This window comes from Prinia subflava, chromosome 4, assembly GCF_021018805.1.
Source record: "Prinia subflava isolate CZ2003 ecotype Zambia chromosome 4, Cam_Psub_1.2, whole genome shotgun sequence".
Lineage (NCBI taxonomy): Eukaryota > Metazoa > Chordata > Aves > Passeriformes > Cisticolidae > Prinia > Prinia subflava.
The window spans coordinates 36,454,828-36,471,553 of record NC_086250.1 but is presented as its reverse complement, the minus strand read 5'-3'; the positions used below and the strand labels follow the sequence as shown (position 1 = coordinate 36,471,553).

Genomic DNA, 16,726 nt, shown 5'->3' with positions numbered 1-16,726 from the left:
TTCTGCAGAGCCCGTGAAGCTTTCTGGCCTCATTCAGCTGCTCCTTGCAGTGCTAGAGCTTGCAGAGCCCTGGTGAGGAATGGCAGTACTGGTGAAGCTGCCAGCAAGGCAGTGGCATGACACAGCCCAGGGGGGCTAGCGAGTGCCTTCAACGTCATTTATGACAAAGCTTGTTCCTTTTCCGTGCAGCAGGAGCCTTTGGAGTGAGTGTGGCCCAGGAAGGCTCCTCTGACCAGACGTACCTAGCAGAAGGGCAGAGGTGAGTGCAGACACCCATCTGGCTGCCCGAGTCACTCCGGGAGGCAGCTCCCGTCCGGGGAGCCCCTCCTCAGCCTCCCTCCCGGATGAGTAAAGATGAGGGTGAGGGTGGCAGACAGCTGACTGCCCCGTGGCTACAGTTTCACAACTCTAGTCATCTGTGGGCCAGGACTGCAAGCTTCCTAAACCCGCAGGAAAACACACAGGAACACTTTCCAAACTGCTTGGGAGTGATTGTAGCAGCTTCCCTGGGGCAGCAGAAGCTAAGTGCCTCTTTGCAGCTGCTGCTCTCAACTGCCTGGGCTAAATCTTCAGCACAGGAACAGGCCCACCTGTCATCCTCTCCACTTACGCAAGCTACACTTTTCTCTTCATGAGGAGGGGAGGTGGAAGGGGGAAATGGCTAATTGTTCATAATTATCATTGTGTTATGATGTCTTAATGCCATCTCAGTCATCAGATATCCCTTTCTCTTTGCTCCCAACGACTCAGCTTGTGCTGCAGAATCGCAGTGTTTGTTTTGAGTTCAGTAGATGCATAGGTCTGACTCTCCCCCTGACTAGCATGAGGGCATCTGACCGTCCCTCTCCCTCTTCCTCAGTTCTGGGAGGACAGTCAGTTTATTTTAGAGGCCCAACCCCCACTCCCCAAACAGCAGCCTTTTCCCAGGCCAGCTGGGTGCCCTGGTGAGGAATGCTGACAATCTGCCGTCCTGGAGCAGAGCTGTCAGCGTTACTTCCCTACCGCTGAGCCCTCAGTCATCACTCACATAAAGGATAAGTATGCAGCCCGCTGCCTTGTGACAAGAGCTGTGACTTTGTTTAGGAGCCAAGCGCTAGGAAAGAGTACCAGGGAAACGTGGCTTAGTGGAACAGGAAATATTAACAATCTGTGATAAAAATGAAAAGAGCAGCCAGTACACATTTAACTCAGCTGGAGGCACAGCTCTATGACTGGCTGCAAGTAGCAGCAGCCTCCGAAAAAAACAATAAAAAAATAGCTTTTCCTGTTCAAGGTTGACTTTTAGAAAAACAGTAATTTTTTCATGTGTTCATCTGCGTACAAGAAAAGCCCCTAAGCAAAGTCATCTGCATATTGCAGTAGCTGCTGGCACAGGAAAGGACATGGAGTTTTCAGCTCCACAGATGGTTGAAGAAGCTGTTGTGAAAGCTCACATGGACTCACACAGGCCCATCATGCTCCAGCAGCAAGTTAGGATATGTGGGTTGGCTATTACAGCTTTGTCCACCAGTCAGTTTTGGTTTATTCTGATAGAAAAACAAGACTGGGATAAATGTCTCTGACTAAAAGGATTTCTCTCAAAGCTCCTTGTTTCTGAGTGAAATGGTTAAATGACAGCAGAATAGTAGAGAGAAGGAAATTATTCCCCCCCCTCCCCTTTTATTTTCCTTTGTGTGTTTTAGTCAAAGCAGGTATAGCAGATATCAGGCTGGAAAAGCTGTGTTAACACTGGATTCATATCTACAGAGTCCTTTCAAGTTATTATGGGGCTGATAACCTCTTTTTGTCCTTGTAATCCACAGCAAATAGAGGAGCTTAATCGCTCAGGAAATAGGGAACAGCTCGCAGATCCCTTCGTTCCTAGTACGCTGTTTGCACAATGCCTAGTACTGGGAATAGCCAGAAACTGATTTAATAATCTGAACTCATCCAAGACTGCTAAATCCCAAGTGAAGCCCAAGTGTTTCTGTCTCCAAGGAGCAAGTAACTGCAACATGATGAATCTTTAAGGCTGGAACTTAAATGGCAAGGCAGTCACTCATTTAGGTCTCCATCCAAGGAGCCGTGGCACTGGCAGGGGGATTGGACACTGCCTGTGCAGGTGATTGCAAGGAAGGTCTCCACCAAGGACAGCAAATGAAGCAGGCTCTGTAGTGAGAGGCAGCACCTCTCACGCAGGGACAGGGACCCTGGCTGTGGATGGAACGCTGCTCTCTGGCTCCCAAGGCATGACCTTGGGCAGGCAGCCTGGGCTCTCCAGTCCCGAGTTTCCTCTTCTCCAAAACAGAGATATGATATACAAGTGGGCTGAGAGCCTTGCAGAGAGGTGCTATCGCTGGTACAGAGAATTATCATCCCAGGCCCAGGTCCAAAGCACACAGCAACATGGAGAGCCATTCCCTCAAAGGACCCTGGCTCTGGTGCCCAACCCAAGAACAGGCCGTATGTGTTCTCCAAGATGCAGGATCACTGCTATACTTTTACCTTTGTAAGAAGCAGTAGGTGCAGAAGGTCCTAAAGGCTGAGCCTCAAAACCCAACAAAAATTAGCAACAATTAAATAATCTCCTCCTAGATGGTACATGACCCAGCTCTTCAGCCTCCTGTGAGTTACAATTGAAGCCATATGTAGTCATAAATATCAGAAATATTTACAAAACACAGACAAGATCTTAAAAACAAAAGCGGTGATTTCTTCATCTCACTGGAAGCCTTACAAAACATGGGGTAAATTGTCTTAATTGAAATATTCTGCTGACCACAGAGGGCTGTATGCTTCATTGTAATGGTTAGTCATTCTATACATATTTACTGGTTCAGTTAATCTGCTACGGCTGCTCACAAACTGTTGCAAGGCAAAGATTGGGAAGCAGGGTCATTAGACATGTTGTTTATGCAAAATCCACTGTGGTCGTAGCACAATCCAACTCAAAAGGTAAATTAAACCGCCATTCATTTCCCCTGCACTGGTGGCTGGCATAGCCAGAGACGTGTAGGAGAAGGCCAGGAAAGGCTGGAAAAGTGGCTAATTTAAAGTTCCCGTGGTGAATCTGTACTGGGATACGTATCTCTGCTTTGATATTTTTCTAAAAGCATAAACAAAGCAAAACAAAAACAAATAAACAAACAAAACCCCAAGCACTTAAACACAGAAACCTCACCTCTGGCTTTTTCTACAAGTCTCCCTAGGGAGAACTCGTAGGTGCTGCAATCCAACCAGGCTGTTGAGGCAGAGCATGAGTTTCATGCAGATGCCAGCTGGCAGCCTCACTTCCCAGTGCTTCATTCAGGAGCTGATGTCCCTTTCCTTGTGAATTTGGTGTGTACCATAAGGCCAAGACTCCACAAGTAATTGAGCCCACGCTGATGTCCCAAGCAGCTCCCAGGTCCTTTGGGTGCCAGGACACCTTGAGGATGTTCAGCTCTTAGCAGGCCCAAAGGCAGCTCTGCTCTGCTCATCTTCAGCACAGAAGGCACAAAGCAACACTCTGAGAAGTGTGTACCACAGTTCTTACCTTACACTCCAAAAATCCCACACTGGAAAGACAGAAAAAAAAACCAAAACACCTATGGTAGAGTTTATAACTTTTTTTTTTTTAAGCTTATGTCAAACTTGTAAGACTTAAATTGAAAGTCTTTACCATGGTTTATTTTATTAAAAAAATGGATAGGTGTGGAAAGTAATTTGTCACTTCCTACAAAGGACTGAGCTGTTCCTGCTAGAAACAAGAAGTCACAGGACTAAAGGCTTTCAGTTAATTCTGGTTTAGGTTCAATTACAAAGAAAATTGTTCAGTTTCAGCTGTGCTGTTATTTCAGTGAAATTGCATTCTAGTCTAGATTTCATTTGGGGGAAGGGGGGCACACTCATTTAGATTGGTCCTCTTTTGTATTTTGTTTTGCTTACAAAGCATAGGTATTATTTCATCTTCCTCTTCCTCTCCCTGTCATTTAACTGAGAAATATGAAAGGCCAGAATGTCAGTGTTACCCTAATCACACACCCTCAATACTGACACAGATCATAGGCAAAAGTCTTGCTTCTGGGGCTTCATTCCTGGGTTTTTGAATCAAAAAAGAAGCAGGCACCATTTGTGAAAAAGGTCAACATCTGTCCCAGTCTGGAAAAACTCTGGTTTATTTCAATGAACTCTGAATCAGATCCAGATTTTCTCTCTGTACCCCACATTGTACTTCAGATGACAGAAAACTTAGGAGAAAACACTAGTATACGACAATATTCCCCATTAGGGAAAAAAATGGCCCTAAATCCAGGACTATTTCATATGTGCCATAAATACAGTTTTATTTTACATCCTCTTAATCAAAAGTTAAAGCAGAGAAGCATGTATTGATGCACTTTTGTAAAGATATCACCAATGATGCTGGAGCAGAAACAACCACAAATTATAAAACTTTTTTCATCTATATTGATGTTCTTACAGAGACACACCACTGTTACTAAAAGCTTATAAGGGATACCGCTAACAGCTGAAAGCAACAGTGGATTCTTGAATAGACAATAAATTTAGAGATGGTTAACTGACTTTTCAAAGCTGCTGAGCACCAGTGCTTGTGAGAGGTCAGATGTTTAAGCTATAGTTTACATCTTAATATTAAGCTCAAATGCCTGTATTTTGACCAACATGTCTAGGTCAATGCACACTGTGTCACTGAAAGTAATACACCTTCAGGAAATGCTTGAGAATGAGGACCTGCTGCAATACAAATAAATATCAGGGGAGTTCAAGACATCTGAGCAGCTGCAACTCTACAGAGAGCTCAAAGCAGCACATTTTTCCTGTCATACCTCATTTCTTTTCCCATGAAGCTAGAAAAGAACAGGTCAGAGTTTATGCCAGATGGTGGAAGTGTTTTTTTCTAGGTTAATTTCAGGTTTCTTGCCATTCAATCATAGTGTTTACAATATATGAAAAAGAGAAACAAGGCACATTTAGTGCTTCAGTTTTAGACTCCTAATGTCTAAAAGACAGACTTTGAAAGCAGAGCAAGGCATTTACACATAACAGTGATGGGCCTGAACTGTGTTTCCCAAAGACCTGCTGCACATGAACAGTGACACTGAATATTACAGAGATCAGCTACACTTGGTGCAGGGGCTCACACATAACACACTGCAAGAAGCAAAACTTCTGGACTCTGAGTCTCATAATTGTGCTATAAAGATTTATTGAAGCATCTGCGTGGGTCTTCAGGTTCAAAGTGTTCTTCTTAGGCTCGTAGATTGTGTTTAAGACATTGGAAAAGCTTAGACCAGGCTTTAATCATCACAAATAGCCCACCAAACAACCATTCTTCCAACATACTGAGAGCTCTTTCAATAGATACCTCTTTATTTGAAATGGAATGTATCTTGAAAAATATGAAAAATAAGTCACATCTCTCAGAAATCATTTATGATTCATATTTACACACAAACTTTTTTTGACGACACTGATATTTCTGCTCACAGGAGGATATGCTAGAAAACATTTTGTACATTGCTGCAGCTACAATTCAGAAGCTGGCATTTGAATATCATGAACCTTAAAAAAGAGGAATTACTTCAGGATGTCACAGAAACAACATCCATCTTCCTTTTCCCTCCGGTTCCAAAATTCTCTTGGTCATCACAGCTTGGATTTCTTGTTGAATCTGCCCCTTGATTTTTTTTTTTTTTAAATTACAAATAATTTTGGCCTCTTTTTGAACAGACTGTCCCCACTTTTGCTACCAAGCATTTGTTGCCTGTGTGTATTTTACCAGCATTTTTGTTTATTCTCTAATGAATTTACTTCAGCCATGTGCTGTCAGATTTTTTTTTTTTTTTTTTTTTTTGTGGAAGAGGAAAGACAACTTGATTTATTTACTTGCAAATCTCCAATAAGATGGAGCATGACGTGCTGAACCTATTTTCATAGCCACTGCTTACAAGGCAGTAACGCACAGTATTAAATCCAGACTATGGATTCAAATGAATCCATATGTTCAAATGAAGACTATGCAGTAATAGAGGGACAAGATGAAAAAAATTCCAGAAGTACCTTTTATAACATCAAACAATTTCTTGGTTTAAAATTACTATCAGTCAAGGAGAGGAAAAAACAAAAAACAAAACAAAACAACAAACAAAAAAACCCCAAAACCCAAACAAACAAACAAACCCCCACAAAACCAAACTAACCCCAAAACCCAAAAAAACTCACACATCGTGGAATTCAGAGCGTGAGAAAGTTATCAGGCTGTCCCCATCAGACAATTTAGCCTAATTTATACTGACAGGGCATGAGCCACACGATCTGAATGTCCCCAGAGGACCCCAGCCAATTTGTTCTCATTCAGTTTCCAGCAGACAGTTTGGAAACAGAAGGAAAAAGTTTGATCCTTACACCCATCCCACCCTCTCAAGCTGGAGGTATCAAGGTAGATTTTGTGATGTGACCACCTCTCACACTAGGAGGCTGGCTGAAACCAAAGTTTTGAAACAGGTAACCCAGCAGGGAGTGACAATCAACAAAAGTTTAACTACATCAGTCCAAAAAGTTTTCAGATCATCCTCAAGACCAACTTAAAGCAAGAAACATGGAAGTGGGGTATTGACCTTGAACCAGTATAAAGGAGCAGCAAATTTGAAATGAAAGTAGTTTCCTCACACCTTCATGTCAATTTTCTCACTGAAATTACAATCTTTAGGTTTCAAAGTACAAGTACTTCCAGAAGAACAGTAAAATTTCAGCTTTAGAATACATCCATAGACTTTGTGGCATTCAGAGGCTTGCATCCACAAGAATAACTGCCTGTCTCAGAGAAATACATGTGTCTCTGATCAAATAGGAATTAATTCTCATCAGCTACATTTGTCCTTCAGTAGGCTAAAATGTATTTTAGTAGGTGAGATCAGTAATACATCTGTATACCTGAAAAGGTGGATTAGTTTCTCAGTAAAGTGTAATTAATCACTCTAAAGAGAGGAGCCAAATGACAAATTACAGTCTATCCTGTGAGTCTTTGACTAGCTCATTAGAGAACCCCCTTGCAGCTCTAACATCCCAGCATTAGCAGAACGATAATGGCAGATGTACAGACAAGTGGAAATTGAGTATTATGAATGCCAAGCCAGCGAACCTAATCCTAGAAGATGCGGGGCACCTTCGATTCCAATTAACAGCAAAATAACGACTTTGTTAGGACAGCTGTAATCTACCACCCTAAGTTCATCACCTTGTCAAGAGCCAGGTCAAAAAGAAGTGCTCAGGAGTAACTACGAGGATGGTCAGGGCTTAAATTCTGCATCATGACATGTTTTGCTTGTCTAGGTATGTGACCCTGACACCTGGGGGAAGGAATAAAAGACGGCTAACACAGACCTCAACTTACTCCTTACGGGACTGAGCTTAAGAGTGCAGAGGAGGGGACTGATGTACACAGCAAATTCTAAAATCTTCCTTTGAGTATCAATTCAGCTTCTTGCTTTAAACATTTACAGAAATAGGCTTGCACCAAGAACGTAAGGCTCTTGCTATCAAGTTACACCTCATTTACACAAAAAGAAAAGCCTTGGGTGTGTAGCTTTAAAAGATTTTGTTTATATTAATGTAAAGGGGCCAAAAGCCATTTTCCTCACCACGCTAGGTAAAATAAGTACCTCCATGGCTTTGATATTTTACTTTGGATCAGAGATAACGGGCCACATTGCTCTGTCCCACTGGCAGCCTCTCCATTTCATTTAAACCAGAGAACTTGGGCGGTAGCAGCACCCAGCGTGAAGCCACCCATCGTCAGAAGGGCGCTGTCCTAGAAAGCTCACTGCCCACGCCTGACTCCCTCCTCTGCACTGGGCAAGGAGCTCCGACCCACTCCCGCCAGCACCAGCAGCCAAACTCCCACTGACTTTTAAGGGGCAGAGAAACACACACCAGCTGTGCAATTAGCCCTTTGTTTTCCAACTTCATGGCTTCATCAATGTCTTCAGAGGCAAGATGGCACTCCTCTCTCAACATCTGACAGTGCTAAACACCAAAATTAATCTAGTTCATCTCAGCTAGAGAGCAACTTTAAGCTTATGAAAACTGTGACCAAAATAATCCACTTACACACTAAGACATACATAAAACAGATTTTAAACTGTTGACTGCTTTAATGCAAGACATTAAAAAACCGCCATGAAAATGTAACACAGATTGAGAGTCCAGATCACTTCAGAACTGAGCGTGCAGAGGGAGCCCTGAACTTGGACACTAAGAAACGTTCATGAACACTTCATGTCCCACCTCTGGCCCACCGGCCTAGGAGCAGGCACACCACACAGCCAGCTGGAATCCAACTCACATTCCTGTATCACAAAAGAAGCTGGTCAGATTCCTTCCGCTCATACACTAAACAGATTGGTTTTAATCTCAGAATGATGAGCAAAATTGCTTTTTTGGATAGCCAAGCATGAATAACTTTTTATACTCTTCCACCATGTTTAATATTTAAAAAAAAAAGTCATTTAAGGTCCAGACTATAACTGTTGTTCTCATTAGAGAAATTAGGTCTCATATGCAGTATAGGTTTCAGCCAAATTTTGAAACACACATCACATTTTCCATGCTGGTGGAATATAATGTATTTTGGATAAAAAATGATTTTTTTTTGTCAAATTGCACACAGTCAAAGTACCCAGAGTTTTTCCGTTCTTTTAGGGAGCTAACATGCATATTATTTTTTCCTCAACTTTTTTGATATGGCCTACATTCAAAAATGTCTTGCAAATAAGCCTTAAAAAAAGGAAAACAAAACCAAAAGAAAACAACCCTAATAAATAAAATAAAATACATTAAAATAAAGTTACAGTACATCATGTCTCCTAGAAGTCCCATCGCACCAAAGGATCCTTTCCAACGTTCATAAATAATGGATTTGAAATGTTTCTCGGCACCGAGGGCGGCAAAGCAGCAGCAGCAGCTGGCCGAGGTTCAGGCTATTGAGCCGCTTCTCTCCGGTCTACCTGCCCCTCCGGCGTTTGCCCAGTTTGTGAGCCCCGGGAGCAGGTCCGCCAGGAACGCGCCCTGCCCCTCTTCTCCGAAGCGCTCCGTGACCGTAACCTGCAGTGAGACAGAGAGCAGAGAGCAGCCCGTCAGGCGAGGGGCGGCGGGGCCGGCAGCCCCGCGGGTGCCGCCGCGGCGGGCGCGGTGCCGGCTCCGTACCTGCGCTAGGCGGAGTTGGAGGCGCCGCGGAGGCGCGGCCCGTGCGGCGCCGCCAGGTGCTGCTGCTTCTGCCGGGTGGAGCGCACGGCCAGGATGGCCTGGCGGTTCTTGTACTGCACCATCTGCAGCGTGATCGCCGCGTTCCAGCCCTGCTCCTGCGCGCACCGAAAGTCGATCTCCTTCCCCTCGGCCATCACCACCGTGAAGTACACGTACTTGCCCTTCCGCTCAACGCAGTCCACCGTCTTCATGTTCGAGAAGTGAAGCTCCTTGATCTTGGTCGCCGGCTCGGCCGGAGGCGCCGGCGGCTGCTGCTGCTGCTGCGGCGGCGGGGGATGCTTGGGGGGAATGAGGAGCAGCCCCTCTTCGGTGAGGATACAGCGCTTCTTCTTCCAGAGCTGCAGCAGCCCGTCGCTCCTCTTCTCCAGCACGCCCTCCTTCACCGCCTTACAGCCGCTCTCCAGCATCCTTCTGGCAGGGTTAGACGGCCTCCGCCGGCAGGGGCTGGGCTCGGGGTGCAGGCGGCACCAGCCGAGCACTCTCCGCCGGGCGCCGGCTCCGAGGCGGAGCGCCGGGAGCGCCCCGGCCCGCAGGAAGCGGAGCGGCTGCCGCCCGTGCCGCGGCGTGGCGAGTGGCGGGCGCTGCCGGTGCGTGCGGCCGGGGTTGTCGGCGGGCTTTTCCCTCCCCTCCGCTTTTGAACGCGCCTCTCCCACCGCAGTGACACCCAGCGGAAACAGCGGCTCCTCCCGCCGCCGGCCGGGGAAGCCCAGCGCGGTGAGAGGAGCGGAGCCGGGGGCGCGGCGGGGCCGCCCGCCGGGCGGGGCGGGGGCTGCGCTCCCCGCGGCAGCGGGCCCGGCTCGGCTCCCCGCCCCAGAGGCTCCGGCACAGCACGGCGAGGCTGCCCAGGGAAGGGGTTCCCCGCCGTAGCTGACCAGCGCTAATACAGAAAGATTACCGGGACACGGCAATTGTCCGACAGCGCTCCTTCGCCTTCCTCGGGGTGTTCCCGCACGATTAAATGTATTTCCTCAGCCTGCCTCCTTGGGCAAGAGCAGTAAAGGGCCCTCTTCTGCGTGCTTTTGATTCAAGCCAGAAAAACGGTGCCGGTTTTCAGCGGAACCCAGATATTTAAGCGACCATCGCTCCATTAAACAAAAGAAAGCTTGAAAGATCCTGGTAAAAGAGCTTGACTCCTACGCTGGCCTGGGGAGAAGCGGCTTCAACTGTATATATATTTATTTTCTTTCTGCAGCAAATTTGAGTAATGTCTAAAGAAAGACATCCATACCACTTCCCTAAGGAAACAGCAGAACCTCAGTACATGGCAATCGCAAAAGCAGACTAGGGGAAAAAAACCACAACCAAATTTAACAAAACCAAACTGGCAAGCAGCTAGGAGCATTTTTATCATTCTGCTTTGCTGCCACACACTTCCTTATTGTTTGGATTCTCCCCCAAGGTTAGCTTTTGAATAAATTTGAGTACAAAAGTAAAGTGATCTAAGGTTAATATTAAACTATTTCATTCTTAATCCTCTGATGTATCAGACGTAAATCAAAATCCCACATAGCTGAATTTGGCTGACAAAGCCAATGTAAACTGAATGCCAGAAGTTTCATACTATGTCTGAGAGCACTGCTTTTAAACATTCATTTATCACGACCATAAAAAAACCCTCCCATTTCGGCAGCTAGGAAACAGATCATAGAACACAGCACATGCTGCAGCAAACAGACTAGAGAAAAAAATCAACAATAATGATAGCTTCAATGGAGTTTATCTCTGATAACACTTTAAAAAGGATTTCCTCTTATAATCTTTTCCTCTTGAAGTTCAAAGTTAATTTGGATAAATTGTTGAGGGGTAAACGATTTAAGGCAATAAAAGCAATTAAAATTTAGCTGGTTTACCCTTCCCGAGGTAACTGGAAAACACTCAGTAACAAAGGCAACTTGACTAGCCATAAATTAGATGAAAAAGGAAATCAATATCCTAAACCATCCATTTATATAAAGGATAGTCCCTTCTCCTTAGAGCTGAATGGATATGCTGTAAGATACAGGTCATTCTCACAACCATTATATGCCTATTTTAACAGAGGCACACACATTTTCAAAAGATCTCAACACCATTCACCAATTGCCTCCACCAGCAGTTCACAGCCATTTGAACCTAAATTTCCTTGCACAAATATCTGCATCTCCAGCCGACTGTGCAAATACAAAGCTTGAGCAATATAAGAGAATTCCTGTCTTTTCACCTGTGTTTTGCACCTATTTCTTTGCTCCTGATGAGGTCTCTGGTCACGTAACACACAAATTTGAAACTGTCCTACTAAAGCAAACTGGTTAAAATGCATTCACCTATACAGAGCAGCTTAACAAAATACTGAGTTTATATAGTCACACAACACTAGACTAAACCCACGGAAGACCAATTTCTAACAATTCACCTGCTCAGTTTTGGTTGCTGCTCCGCTGCTGTAAGTGAACAGCCATTTGATTCCAGGTAAATGCACTTACCAGTAGTGTGGGAACTCACATTAAATTTGAGTGCCACATGTTACATTATAATAGCATTCAAAAAACTCTCCCCCCACCCCACAACACTGCACTGTAGCACTTAAGGACATTAACACACAATCTGTATAATTTAATGTGAGCTTTTTCTCTTGTTCTCAGTACTGACAGTAAACTGTAATTAATTAAAAAAAAAAAAAAAAAGGAGTGTAGTGTGGAAGGCCAAATATTTTCACCAAACATACAGGAGAAAGATACTAAATTCATTCCACTTTGCCCTTCTGTGACAAGGCATTGAATGTCAGATTTTTAACCCAACTCCAAGCACTGATGGACATACTCTGCTAATATACAGACTCACAACACTTTATTCCTGGTGAAATTCACCTGAGCATGTGGTCAGAAGCAAACATGCAAAACATCCATTTAAATTTGTACTCTATAAGCCAACACATATTAACAACCATTTAAAACACACTGTTTGACCAAAACAACCAGATCAGTCAAAAGCTACAAGACTAGTGCAAGATGAAATACTGACAGTTCCATGACAAAAGAACAAAATAATGTGCAGAATTTGCCAGTAAAGGATAATAAACCTTGTTTTCCTAGATGCAAGTCAAAACTGAGCTTCTGTAAATGTTTCTTACATACTATTTTGAAAAACCACATTCAGCACAGTCAGGCACACTACAATATCCCACTAAGATTTTACTTTACTTTTCTTGAAATACATATTTAAGTCACTGCATTTACATTAAACGCTTCACATCTGCTACCATTATTGAAGTTTCAGTAAATACTAGCCAGGTTCTGCAGCCATTTCTCCAGCAATAGCTGATGTGAAGATGCCTCCTACTGTCAAACCTGAAATACTGCAGTCTGAAAATGTGACCTTGGGTGCAGACTTTTCCTTTCAGGAACTCCATCTCACAGATACCTGTATATACCCCTCAGTAAACGAAGCATAAATGAAACATTCACCATAACTAAGAACCACACTGCCCCTTAACATTTCCTAAAACCCAAGGCAGTACCAAATAAACTGTGGGCAATTTACCAGCTATTGGCATAGCAGCTTCTCCAGCACAGCTTTTTTAAAGTCCTTTGGATTTTTAAGGTGGCTGTAATCCAAAAATATTTCAACTTAAGCAGACATGTAGAGAAAAAAATAGGCTGTAAAGGAGCTTTTAAGCTTCTCAGATTTGACCACTGCAATAAAGCATGCTATGAGTTCAGAACAGTTTCTCCACTACAAGGCAAATATTAATCTGAGCAATTACTTGCTAACACCTGAGCACACAGAAGCAAAGCTCATAACAGCAAGTTCAGGACTCAAGCCCCTCCTGCAGCTGTAGAGCTGTGTTGTCAATTTACAGGCTTTAGTTAGACACCTGCTGAACACAAGAGCCCTTCTGCCATAGCCTCTCAAGCCTTGTGTGCACATCCGTGGTATACACCAGGCACAGACTGGTGGAATATGGAATAACTTATCTGTGCTTGTTGTATCCCTGTCTTTCTGCTTTACTCACTCTGATTTTTCTACAAACGCTGAGACACAGGCCACATGTGGAAGACTACCAGCCTGAGCAAAAGTCTGACAAGAGGATTTAAAGAGCAACAAGACAAATGCCATATGGACAAACTTCTACCTCCCCTTGCTAATGTATAGAAGACTTTATTATTTTCAGTAGATAATTTATGTTCCATTTAGGCAAACATTAGCAATTAAAAGTCAATTATTTCAACATCCTCTTGAAATCTTGTGGGGAACCTCAAACAGGTTACTGAGCAGCTATTAAGAAATTAAAATGGAGATGTGGTTGCAACAACTTCTCTGACCTGTAACTCTTTGATTAGAGAAGACCGCATCTGTACAGAAAAGAGGAGAAAGCGCTGTAGAGCTGAGTCTACTTACTCCAACATGCCGCTCAAGACCCAACCTAGCAGACCATCAAGGCTGTTCATGTTTTCATTATGTACTTTTGTACTGAGAAGTGAAGCATTTTGCTTCCTTAAGCTGCTGAGTGTCACAGCACAATTGTCTGTCCAACAGAAGGCATTTGATCAACAGCTGCTGCATAGACAGCCTAGGAAACCTTTAGCAGAAAGGTGAATTGTTCATCTGCATGTAACTTTCCTATCAATTTCCGAATCAGGTCAACAAAGGGCCGTGAAACACAGGAAGGTTTTGAGTACCAGCTTAAAGACAAAGATGAACACATTAATTTTCTACATTTTCCTATATCCTCCTGGCTTTTTCCACTTGAAAAGTAAAACATGTCAGAATTACAGTATCTGCTATTAGTTTCAGAAACATCAACTTCAAGAACCCAGAAGAGAACCCAAGCTTATGAAGCTAGAAGACACTGGTAAGCAGTGTTGCTATGCCCAGTATTCAAATAATCTGAGGTAATACTTCTAACTCCGATGTCAGACGAACTGACATTGTTCTTCTCCAAAAGTTAAACTTTAGAATGCTAAGCTTAAATGTGGCTCCTGTATTTCAGGATGTTCTCATTATTTTTTTTAACATGAACAAAGTTATATCAGACAGGCACACTCTTCAGTGCTAATCTAATGTAGATTGCTAAAAGCAATTATGAAAGAATTGCAAAGAAGCCTCCCTCTCCATCAAGGATGAGCCCTGAACATCCATCCCTGTCATCCAAAGTCTCACTTATTTCTTCTCTTTACTCACTAACCTCCCACTTTTCCCCCCAGAATAATTCTCCCTTCAATATAGCAAACAAAACTGGACAGAAGACACCATTTACACAGGGGTTAAATTATGCTGCATTTCTGCAACTGCTGCCAAAGACAGCAGTTTCTATTTCAGTGACACATTGTCCCAGCCTGAAATCATTAACAAGTTAACTTACCCTCCTCAAATACTAAATGAGATTCTCTACACCTGGTATAAATGAAAAGTGAAAAGAATGAGTCACAACACTCCAATCAATGTTGAAAGTTTAATGTTCCTGCTACATACCGCCTTTCAGAACTGCTAAACAAGAGTGTCATTGATAACAAAACTACAGTAAGCACCAGAACAGTTTTAATTTAACCAATGCCATAAGAACTGGCACTTCATTTATATTCTTCTTTTTGCTGCAGTCTGGAGAGCACAAGAATTGCTGATTTAGAACTAGCATGTCAATCTGGATAGAAGCTTACCAAAATCTGTCAATAGGATGTATTCATGACCCTGGATCTTGCAGGCTGCAGGTGTGCTTTGACATCTAACAACTCCCCTTTTCAAATATTGTATCCCATTGTATGTTATGAAGGTGTTAAATGAGAAAGTAATCAAAGAGGAAGTCAAATTTGCTAAGCAATTTGAATTTTGAAACGTAAAACTTTTAACAGTTCATTTTCTTTTTAAAATACAATTACCAAATGCCGTTGGCAAAAATGGGCTAGATCTAAGTAAGGACTTCAGAAACTTCCCGTGTCCAGGAGTATGAACCCCAAAGCCCCATCTTAATGACTTTTCAAGCTCAGAACATACCATCACATTTTGGTCTCTACAGGTCCTCAAGTTTAAACTTAAACCTGGAGATGTTTAGAGAAGAGACCATGTGAAACCCAAACACCTGTCAAGGTCAGTGCCTCAAGGGATAAGCATATTTTGGTACCACAAAAACACAACCACATCTACTTTAACACACAGCTACCGAGAGTGGTTGTTAACGTTTCGTAACTCCTTTTTCTATGCTATGATCTGTGTTACCTAAAAACCACACAAGATCACAGCTTCATGGTCCTGCTTTACATACAGCTATAGATAATGAGGTCCTTCTTCCAAATCCACGCATATCTAGAGAGGAGACAGATGAAGCCTGACAGGGAATCTGAAATGAAGCAGTGTGGTGTTTAAGCCTTCATGGAATTAAAAAGAAAAATCAATAACAAAACTAAAACAGTTTAGTCAGAGGACACGAGACCCACATCTTCCTGAGGGGGGCTGAGGATTTAGAAGGGCACTTGGGATATGCTTCATTCTGTATTATCTACCCTCCAGCAAGAGACATGCTACAGAAACTCTTCCACCAACCCTATCCTCGAGTGGTTGTTGCTTCTTGCTTGCCCTGCTCTTTTCAAACCTTTATGGCTAAGCGTGTAAGTGGCACAAAAAAAAATGTAGCTACTACAGAAATAGATCCATGGCTAGTTTAACATTTCTTTCCATCACTACAAGGACCCTTCCATCCCTGAAAAAGCTACCTAATTGCTTAGAAGATCAGAACTTATATAGTTGTGTAAAAGACAAGACCATACAGAGTACAGCAGTATGCTACTGACTAGAAAAACTCAGATAGAATACATCAGTTCATAGCCTCTTTCAGCTCAGTATGTCACATCTCATCAAGCACCTCCACTGCTAGGCTAGAGGCAAGGTCAGAAAAAGACGAGAAAGATCTTCTAGCCCATGTGTTTCAACTGACAAAAATATCCAATATGGACAAAGTATGAACCAGAATGTGCAAACACAAGCACAGTGAACATAGCAATAGGTGAAGAATGCAGAATTTCTTTGAGTTTGTTTCCTCGTAGATGCTCGATACAGTGAGGACAAACTAGAATACAGCCACATGTTTCCAGCACTCCCTTCAGCTGCAGGGCATGTTTCCTTCAGGACCACCTACCTCCATCTACACAGACTGAAAATCCAAGGCACTTTGCTCCAGATTTCATACTAATAGGCAATACCTCAGAGTCAGGCACAGCAATAACGAAGTCCTTTATCAGATCTAGCCCCACTTCTAAGAACTTGTCTTCTCTAAAATGGCAGTGTGGACCAATCACTGAAACATCGAGCTCAGATTCACAAGTATCACACTGCAAGTGCAAAGTATGGATCAAACTTTCCAAACTATTGTGTTTGTTTTTCAAATGCTATATAATTTACTTTTCAGTAATGATTAGCTTTTGTTTCTAATAAAACATGAACTGCAGCATGTAAGATATGCATTACCAGTTTACACATGCAGATACACAAGTAATAAAACAAGACTAGC

At 43.2% G+C, this 16,726-nt stretch overlaps 1 protein-coding gene across 2 annotated transcripts; it reads right to left on the bottom strand.

Moving 5' to 3' along the window:
- Window positions 1–5,330: 5,330 nt before the first annotated feature.
- Window positions 5,331–10,091, bottom strand: PHLDA1 (pleckstrin homology like domain family A member 1). 2 transcript variants are annotated; one of them, XR_010080253.1, is made up of 3 exons: window positions 9,187–9,790; window positions 8,837–9,084; window positions 5,331–8,330 (listed from the first exon to the last, which is right to left on the bottom strand). XR_010080253.1 is itself a non-coding variant. In XM_063396439.1 (2 exons), the coding sequence occupies exon 1, from the start codon at window positions 9,651–9,653 to the stop codon at window positions 9,192–9,194; it is 462 nt and encodes a 153-aa protein (XP_063252509.1). In that variant the 5' UTR covers window positions 9,654–10,091; the 3' UTR covers window positions 5,331–9,084; window positions 9,187–9,191. The 2 variants fall into 2 exon arrangements, 1 of the variants encoding a protein (XP_063252509.1); XM_063396439.1 differs by having other exon boundaries at window positions 5,331–9,084; window positions 9,187–10,091.
- Window positions 10,092–16,726: the final 6,635 nt, after the last annotated feature.

Excerpts from the sequence above, each read along its gene's own strand:
- PHLDA1 (XM_063396439.1), bottom strand. The coding sequence starts at position 9,653 with ATGCTGGAGAGCGGCTGTAAGGCGGTGAAGGAGGGCGTGCTGGAGAAG.